Raw genomic sequence first — 9,451 nt, 5'->3', positions numbered from 1 at the left:
AGGGAGGAGCGGGCAGGGGTCGGGGCGGGACGGTGCGGAGAGGGCCTGGGGAGAGGGATCTGGCATGGACATGTGGGAAGGGGACTGTGGGGAGAAGGTAAAGGGGGATTTGGGGAAGGGGTTTGAGGAGGATCTATGAAATCTGGGGCAGGACACTGGGGAACAGGACAGGAGGTCTGGTTTAGTGGGGGCGTGTGTCCTCAGCAGCACCCACCCTGCCAGCTCCCGATACCCACCTGTGCCCGTACCTCATCCCGGCGAAGCAGCCACAGCCGCCTTCCCGGACACGTCCAGCACACCGGACCCAGCCACTGGCAGAGCCCATATTCCCACGCTGGTGAGGGCAGTGGGGACCCCACCATCCCATGGATGCCACACATCCCCCCACAATACCACACAGTGGCAGTGCCAGCGCTGGGCCTGGCCAGGCTCCCGCTCTGCTCGGAACAATCCGGCCTTTGAGCGGATCCAGTGCCGGCGCACGAGGCGCTGCCCGTAGAATGGGCCCATTCTGGTGGCAGGTGCCGTGAGGGGCCGGGGGCTCCAGCTGGCCCCCAGCTTTACTGGGGGGGTTGAAGACCCCCGTGTTGGTGTGGGGAGCTGGCACACAGCTGGATTTGGGGGCTCAAGTGTCACGGCAGAGCCAGGGCCGTGCACCAGTCATGGACAGGCTGAGGTGGGATGGAGGAGCACTGGGACCAGGCCCCACCCGCGGGCATCCATCCTGCCTTGGCACTGAGGGGTGCCCTGCATCCACCCCGTGGCTGGTGGCAATGGGTGTCTATGTCCCTGTCTATGTCCCCTCGGGCAGGAATGGGAGGTGCCCATGGCTGGGGCTGGGACCCCTTCGGGTGCTCCTGTCCCCTGGGAAGGGACCCCATGGGTGACCCGGTGGCTGCGGGCTCCCGTCCACCATGCTGGGTGCATGCCAGGACAGGATCAGGACCGTATCGGGAATGTGCCTGGACAGTACCGGGACTACGCCAGAAGCACGCCTAATTCTGTACCGGAACAGTACCGGGATCGTGCTAGGACCGTGCCGGGACAGTACCTGAACCATCTCTGGACAGTACCAGGACAGTACCTGGACTGTGCCGGGATCGTGTCAGGACTGTACCAAGACCGTACCAGAACCATGCCTGGACCGGACCGGGACCGGGACAGTACCGGACCGTGCCCCGCGGTCACGCCCGGGCTCGCGGCGATACTGTCCCGCTCCCATTCCCGGGGGTCCCCGTTCCCGTTCCCGGGGCCGGGCGGGGCGGCCGCTGTCCCCGCCCCGGGGCGCTCCCGCCGCTTCCTGCGGGCACGGCCGGGACGGGGCGGGACGGGACGGGTCGGGGCGGCGGCGGTAGCGGAGCGCGGTGAGTCCGGTCCGGGCGGGAGCGGGGCACGGCCGTGGGGTCCCCGGGAGGGGAGCCAGGGGTCCTTCCCGGGAGGGGGCGGTCCCGAGGGTCCCCGCCAGAGGGGGTCTCCCGGTGGGGCAGGATCCGGGGGTCCCGGTGCTGTAGGAGCCGTTGCATCCCGGTGAAACGGGAGCCCGGTGGAATGGGAGTCGTTTCATCCCAGTGGAGTGGGATTCCTGAGTTCCGGTGGGGCGGGAGCCGTTGCATTCCCGCGCGGCAGGATTTGTGGGTCCCGGTGGAGCAGGATCCGTGGGTCCTGGTGGGGCAGGAGCCGTTGCATCCCGGTGGAGCAGGATCCACGGGCCCTGGTTAGGCAGGATTCGTGAGTGCAGGGATGCCCGGAGTGAGGCAGGAGCCGGGGGTCCCCACAAAGTAGGAGCTGGGGATACTGGGGTCCCCGAGGGGCGGGGGACAGCAGGACCTTGGGTGCTGGCAGACCCCCAGGACGGGCACCTAGAGAAATTGGGGATGTCCTCAGGCCTAGCCGGGGGTGCAGGACAGGCTGTGGCATGTGGGGTGACCCTGGGCAGGGGTCCCACTGGGAGGTGGGGGTGTCCTGCGCCCCTCCTTCGGGATTAGGCGGCGCGACGCCATGGGCGCCGGGCACTAAGAAGCTTTGTCAGCCCCGCGGGTCGGTGCCGCCTTGTCCCGGGAATGCCGTGACACGGGGATCCCCGTGGTGCCGAGCCCCCCGAATCCCCGCGGGTGGGAACGCCGGCGCCCAGCCCGTGCCCGCCGGGCAGCGGCGGTGCCAGCCGGGGCCGGGAGCGACGACCGCGGCAGCTGCGCCGGAGCCGGCGGCGACCTCCCCGCTCCCAAGGCCGCTGGGATTCTGGAAAATGCCTGGAAATGGTGAACCGCCTGCCCTTATATGGCTCCGGCGGGCTGGCGCGCCGCGGCCCCTCTCCCGGCGCGCCGTGCCGTGCCGGGCCGGGATCCTGGGAAAACGCCGTGGGCTGTGCCTCGCGCCCCAACTCCCGCGCTGGAATGTGTAACGGGGCCGGCGATCCCAGGGTGGGGAGAAAATCCCACCTCCCTCCCACCGACCCGGCAGCACAAACTCGGCGCCTGCCTCAGTTTCCCCCACCGGGGAGTTTTGGGGGCCCACCAGAGCCCCGTGTTCGGCACTCCAGGGGGATCGCCCGTCCTCTGTGGCGGGGTTGGGGAGGGTCGGGGGCGTGAAGGTCACAGCTAATCCCGCCCGGAGCAGGCGGGAGCGGGAGGGCTCTGGGCGTCCGCGTGCCCACCGAGGTGATACTGGGGGGGGGTGGGGGTAAGAGGATCAAACCCCCCCCCCCGATCACCGGGTCGGGATGACGGTGGCCGACGGGCCCAGGAGAGTGGCCGCGGTCCCGGTGACGTGGGACCGGAGCCGTAATCCCGGTGTTGTGAGCGGATTAGGATGGCCGGGGCTGGCCTTCGGGGACGAGCTGCGGTAGCCACAAATCCCCGCCCGGGTGTTAAGTGGGGGAGCCCCTGTCTGGTCCCCCCGTGCCACCTGGGGGTATTCTTCTGTCCCCCCGGCAGGGTGGGATAGGGGTCGGACACTGCCGGGAGGGATGCTCGGGGTCTGCTGTCTCTGGTGTCACCGGCTGGGTGACCCCCCTGGGGACGAGGTGACCCTAGGACCGGGTGCCCCATGCCTGTAGGAGTGAGGAATCTGGGGGCTAGGGGAGCTGCTCCCTAAATCGCCCAGATCTGGGGTGCCCAGGAGGTGCCCCATGGCACGGTTGGATGTGCCAGCACCCGGGGTCCCGGGCTGTGGCAACACTGGGGGCATGAGCCCGAACCCCACTTAGGAGGCACCGCGGTGGCGTTTTGGGGGGCTCCTGGCGTGCTCGGGGAAGCCCCGCGGAGGGCGGTGGCTGGATGGCGGCCACGCGGCACGGTGGGTGTGGGGAAGCGGCGGCGGGAACCGGCCTGACCGGTTGTGTGCCGGCACCGGGGGTGCCGGGGGGCTCGGGCGGCCACGCCGCCGGCGCAGCACGTGGCCCAGCTCAAGGTCACTGTCCCCAGGGCCACCCGCCGCGGTGACCGGGCTCAGTGGCCTCGACACTCCCACACGCTTTGCCACTGGCCGCTGTTTTCTCGCTGTCCCAACCGTGTTTGCGGCACTGAGCGGTTTCGGTGGCACGGGAGGATCCCGATGGCACCGGTGGTCCGGAAGGGCGAGCCGGCGCTGAGCTCACCTGGAAGGTGTCCCGCGGGCGCGGCGGTGACGCACGGCCCCCGGTGGGTGGGGGCAGAGGCACTCGTTCCTCCCGGTCCCAGCGGGGTCCCCGGGTCTGGGATGAGGAGGGGCTGGACTCCCAGATCTCAGTATTGGTGGGCTGTGCGGAGACTCCGTTGTGCTGTACCCAGGGATTTTTGGGGTTGGGGGACGCTAGCACCCCTTGGCTATCAGGACTCTTCACCAGGAACTCCCTTGGTGCCACATGCCAGCCATATCTGGGGGCTCTCCACACCCCCTAACCCACCATTCTCCCTCCAGAGCCGCCCTGTGCCCCACTGGTGCCAGGGGATGCCGGGATGCCGGTGCCCGCGTGCCCGCAGCGCCCGGCCCTGAGCCCGGAGCCCGGCTGTGCCATGGAGGATCCGCCCGGCACCAGGACCGAGGCGTGGGCCGAGGGGCTCCACAACGCCAACAACAACGCGTCCCCGGGGGGGTGGCCGGGTGCCCGCGGTGGGCACCCCCTGGCAGCTTTCGGGGGTCCCGGGGCCAAGCCCAGCTACCTGGACCGCGTGGTGCAGGAGATCGTGGAGTCAGAGCGCACCTACGCCCGTGACCTGCGCAGCATCGTGGAGGTGGGTGCCAGGGGGCACACGGGGGCACACCCCTTAGACGTACTGTGGGGTCTAGGGGTGCAATGGTGCCGCCGTGGGTACCTGGCAGGGTTACCTGGGCAAGATCATCGACGCGGAGGAGCCGGTGCTGCGACCAGAGCAGGTCAGCGCGCTCTTCGGGAACATCGAGGACATCTACGAGCTCAGCAGGTGGGGGAGCAGGTGCCACTGGGAGGTGACAGGGGTGTGACCCTGTCCTGTGGGTGTGTAGGGGGCTGTGGTCACCCTGTCCTCTCTGTGCTCCCCAGCACCCTCCTGCAAAACCTGGAGAGCTGCGCCAATGACCCCGTGGCTGTGGCCGTGTGCTTCGTCACCCGGGTAAGGGCACAGGGAGCCTTGTGGGGACACCGAGGGGGACACGTGGTCATACCAAGCTCTCACTGTGTTCTCCTTACCTCCAGAGCCAGGAATTTGCCATCTACACCCAGTACTGCAACAACTACCCCAGGTGGGTAGGGGGCACAGCTGAGCTGGGTGAGCAGGGAGGTGGGCAGGGGGCACACAGGTGGGCAGGGATCTGAGCCCCCTCCCTGCCCACAGCTCGGTGGCAGCACTGACCGAGTGCATGAGGAGCAAGGTCCAGGCACGGTTCCTGCGGGAATGCCAGGAGCAGCTGCGCCATGCGCTGCCCCTCGGGGCCTACCTGCTTAAGCCTGTCCAGAGGATCCTCAAGTACCACCTGCTGCTCCAGGTGAGCGCCTGGCACCCGGAACGACACGGTGTGGGCACCTGCTGTGGCGTGGGCGCCTGGCACAGCCTGGGGTGACACAGGGAGGGGCTGCGGGCATCTGGCCTAGCCCGGCTACCAGGGGTGGCACAGGGACATGGCTTGGGTGCCTGGAGCAGTCCAGGCACCTGGCACGGCATGTTCCCATGTCCTGATGCCACGTGCTGTGCCCAGGAGATCGCCAGGCACTTTGAGCACAAGGCAGGGGATGACTACGAACTGGTGCTGGAGGCCATCGACACCATGACCTGCGTGGCCTGGTACATCAATGACATGAAGCGCAAGCACGAGCACGCCATCCGCCAGCAGGTGGGCACTGGGGGGACACCAGGGAGACACCACAGGGCCGGTGGGTGGCACCAGGTGACATGAGATGGGGACCGTGGCAGGGGTGCTGACGCCCCTGTCTCCATGTCCGTGCAGGAGATCCAGTCGCTGCTGCTGGGCTGGAAGGGGCCGGACCTGACGAGCTACGGGGAGCTGGTGCTGGAGGGCACATTTCGGGCACAGCGGGTGCGCCACGACCGTGCCCTCTTCCTCTTCGACAAGGCCCTGCTCATCACCAAGCGCCGTGGTGACCATTATGTCTACAAGAGCCACATCCCGGTGCGGGATAAGGACAGGAGACTGAGGGTGACAGGGGTGGGGAGCCCACTGGGTACCAGAGACTCCTGTGAATGCCTGGGATGGAGGGACAGGGTGGGTGCCAGGAAGCCCAGTGAGTGCTGGGGTTGGGTGAACTGGGGAATGCTGGGAACAGGGGAGCCCAGTGAGTGCCAGGGACCCCGGTGGGTGCTGGGGTGGGAAGTTCCAGGGATGTTGATGCCTCTCCTGGCAGTGCTCCTCGCTGATGCTGATTGAGAGCACGCGGGACTCATTGTGCTTCAGCCTGGCACACTACAAACACGGCAAGCAGCAGCACAGCCTGCAGGTAGGGGAGCATGGGGTGGGGGTCACCCTGGGGACACTCTGGAACCCCCTGCCCGACCCCACCACCCTCCCTGTGCCCCTCAGGCCAAGAGCGTGGAGGAGAAGCGTGTGTGGACTCACCATATCAAGCGGCTCATCCTGGAGAACCACCACGCCACCATCCCCCAAAAGGTGAGGTTGGTGGGGTGGGCACCTCAGTGACACCAGGGACCCCCCGGCACAGTGAAGGGGGGCAGCTGTACCCCACCTTTGCCCGATTTGTCTCCATCCTCCCTCCACCTAGGCTAAGGAAGCCATCCTGGAGATGGATCTGTTCTGTAAGTGTCACCAGTGCCCTATCATTCCCTCTCTGCCCTACTCCGTCCCCCCCATTTTCCCTGGTGTCATTCCCTGTCTCCACAGATCCCCCAGGCCTGCCCCGCTGCAGCCCTGAGCGCCTGAAGAAGAGCTGGTCCTGCCAGCCCCTGGGTGACACTGCCACCGAGCCACTCCAGGGACGCCGGCAGTCTGGTGAGAGCCACATGTCAGCAGTGTTCCTGCTGTCCTGTGTGTTCCCACCACACTACCCCACCGTCACCCCTTCACCTGGGCCAAGCTGTGGCTGGGTGACACCGAAGCCCATAGGGAGAGTGGCACTGGGTGCTGATGGTGCCTCGTCCCTGTTCCCACAGAGCCCTTCCAGCACCAGGGGCACACGGAGACGCTGCTGGAGCGGCTGCAGGGACACGGGGGGCGCAGGCAGTCGGGTGTGGACCGCGGACGGGATCAGGGGGCTCGGGGTGCTGATGAGTTGGGGGACACGGGGATGATGCCACTGTCACCTCCCCTCCCCCCAGAGCCCACCAAGCACAACCTGTGGCACCTGGGCGAGCAAGGTGAGCTGGCACGACCACTGCACCGGTGTGGCAGGCAGAGGGGGTGTCTGGGGGCCATGGGGGGAATTATGGGTGCTCCCTCCACTAATCTCTGCTTTTCTCTGTCCCGGCTGGCAGGGCTGAAGGTAAGGCCGGGTGTGGTGGGTTGGGGTGCCCAGTCCCTCCAGCCCTGGCACGGGGCGCTGAGCCCGGCGCTCACCCCCACACAGAACACCGGCAGCGACGGGGCGCTCCTGGAAGTGGGGGAGCCACGCCAGCACCCCAGAGCCTGGGCGGCGGTTGAAGGCATGGTGGCAGAGGAAGAGGAGGAGGAGGAAGAGGAGACTTTGGGCAAGGACTGCCAGGAGGAGCTGCCAGGGTCTGGAGATCTGCTGTTGGAGCCCCAGGAGGAGCAGGTACCTACACCAGCCCTTCAAACCCCAGGGAGGGCATGCAGAGCACCCCAGATCACTTCTGGAGCACTCCCACATCACTCCTGGGCTACCCCCGTCTCACTACCAGGACATCCCACACCACTCCAGGGCACCCCATATTGCTCCCAGTGCCCCCTCCCAAGACCCTATGGCTTGGCTGGGATTTATCCTGCTCGGAGCACCTGGGTGACCCCCCATCTCATGACTCCCCACATTTGTCTTGCCCAGGCTGGGGAACACCCATGGCTGCTGGAGGGACCCAAGCGGCCGAGCAGCTGGGGGCCAGGGAGCTGTGAGAAGGTCAGTGCGACCCCCCGGCCCCCACCCGGGAGTGCCCAGGGACCCAGCAGCCACACCCCTAACAGCAGTGCTGGGGAGCACCCCAAGGTCCCCAAATCCCCATCCCTGGTGGGGACCCTGGCGCTGTCCAGTGGGGACAGGGAACCAGAGCACGCTGCAGAGGATTTGCAGGTGCTGAGCAGCGAGGAGGAGGAGGAGGAGGAGGAGGAGGAGGGGGAAGGAGCCGCCAGCATCCTGCCACCCTCAGTGCTGGACCAGGCCAGCGTCATCGCTGAGCGGTTCGGCGGCGGCAGCAGCTTGTCCCGAAGGAGCAGCCTGGCGCTGGAGGGGACCCTGGGACGCACCCCCAGCCATGGTGGCAGCACCCTCAGTCTGGATGGAGGCCCCCAGCTCGAATCCACGGAGCCCGGGGAGTCCCACAGTGCCATCCCCTCGCCCGAGCCCTTCATCAGAGCCCGCCGGGAATCGCTGCTCTCCAACCGGGACCGCCTGCTCCTCGACAAGATCAAGAGCTACTATGGCCATGCCGAACACCGTGATGCCGGTTTTGGGGTGCGCCGCCGCGAGAGCCTCTCCTTCATCCCTAAGGGGCTGGTGCGGAGCTCCGTGTGCCGCCTCAATGGGCTCCCACGGCCCCCCGAGAGCCCTGAGCCCCCCACCCAGCCCGAGGCACCAGAGCTGTGCCAGGAGAACGGGGCACAGCCCCCTGAGCCGCTGCTCATCCTGGAGGACGATGACGTGGGCACTGCGGTGTCACCCCCAGGGCCACCCCCGCAGCTGCTACTGACACCCCCTCATCTGGGCACCAAGGTGTACCAGCTGGCACGGCAGTACAGCCTCCGCATCAAGAGCCGCCGGGCTGGCACCCGCCGCCCCCCGCTGCCGCCGCAGGAGGATGGGGACCCCCCCCCCAGCACCCCTTCGCTGGCTGTGCCGCAGGATGAGGCACTGGTGGCGTCCCCGTCCCCACGTGCCCCCCGCAGCCCCTCGAGCCCCGTGGGCGCCGAACCCTTTGCCTGGCCCGATGTGCGGGAGCTCCGTGCCCGTTTCGGTGCCCCGCGGCCGCCGCTGGTGAGCCGCAGCCGCTCGGCGCCTGAGGGTCCTGGCCGCGGTGGGCGTCCGGCCGGGAAGGAGCGGGGCAGCGGCCGGAGCCGCAGCGCTGAGGCCAACGGGGGCTCCAACACCCCGAGCCCGGCGCCAGCGCGGTACAGCAGTGACGGGGCGCTGTGGGTGGCCGCTGAAGCCCCCCTGGGTCCGGGGCAGCGGGTGCTGGTGCTGGAGCGGCTGCCAGAGCCCCCGGCCTATGTGCAGATCCGCTCGCCCACCACGCGGGAGAAGATCTGCCTGAAGGCGGTCGTGGAGCGCTGCAAAGCCTACCAGGCTTCCGAGGAGTACCGGCGGCGCTGCCCCGAGACCCCCGGCAGCCCCGAGCCGCTGCGCCACGGCCTCGTCAGGGACCTGCGGCAGAAGTTTCAGACCCTCGACGCTGCCAGCTAGGGGCAGGAATGGGTAGAACGGGTGTCCTATGGACTCCAAGGGAAGGAGCACCCCGTGGACCCCCAACCTTCCTGGGAGAAGGGGCACCACATGGACCTCAAGTCTAGTTGGAAGAAGGGTCACCCCATGGATCCTCAACCTGCCTGGGAGAAAGGGAACCAAATGGACCTCCAACTTACCTGGAAGAAGGAGCACCCCATGGACACCCAGCTTGTCCAAGAGAAGGGGCACCCCATGGACCCATGATGTACCTGGAAGAAGGGGCACCCCATGGACTCTTCCAACCCACCTGGCAGAAGGAGCACTCTGGGGACTCCCAGCCTGCTCTGGACAAGGGACACCCCCTTTTCTCTCTGCCCACAGGACCAGGGGCACCCCAAGAACCTCCCGCTACAAGTACCAGAGGCCTCCCCATGTTCCGCAGGCACCCAGCACTGCACCCGACTTGCTTTCACATCT

At 67.7% G+C, this 9,451-nt stretch overlaps 1 protein-coding gene across 2 annotated transcripts; it reads left to right on the top strand.

Annotated features, from left to right (window-relative positions):
- The first annotated feature begins 153 nt into the window (after positions 1-153).
- Positions 154-9,447, top strand: PLEKHG3 (pleckstrin homology and RhoGEF domain containing G3). 2 transcript variants are annotated; one of them, XM_053945036.1, is made up of 15 exons: positions 154-337; positions 3,898-4,211; positions 4,300-4,400; positions 4,499-4,568; positions 4,652-4,698; positions 4,791-4,941; positions 5,152-5,286; positions 5,401-5,583; positions 5,816-5,908; positions 5,992-6,078; positions 6,191-6,224; positions 6,310-6,417; positions 6,579-6,782; positions 6,900-7,177; positions 7,424-9,447. In XM_053945036.1, exons 2-15 carry the CDS (start codon positions 3,936-3,938, stop codon positions 8,990-8,992), a joined length of 3,336 nt encoding a protein of 1,111 aa, XP_053801011.1. In that variant the 5' UTR covers positions 154-337; positions 3,898-3,935; the 3' UTR covers positions 8,993-9,447. The 2 variants fall into 2 exon arrangements, with proteins under 2 accessions (XP_053801011.1, XP_053801010.1); XM_053945035.1 differs by lacking the exon at positions 154-337 and adding an exon at positions 1,330-1,364.
- Positions 9,448-9,451: the final 4 nt, after the last annotated feature.

The sequence above is a fragment of the Vidua chalybeata genome, chromosome 6 (assembly GCF_026979565.1).
Source record: "Vidua chalybeata isolate OUT-0048 chromosome 6, bVidCha1 merged haplotype, whole genome shotgun sequence".
Taxonomy (NCBI): Eukaryota; Metazoa; Chordata; class Aves; order Passeriformes; family Viduidae; genus Vidua; species Vidua chalybeata.
This window is presented reverse-complemented; position numbering and strand designations above follow the sequence as displayed.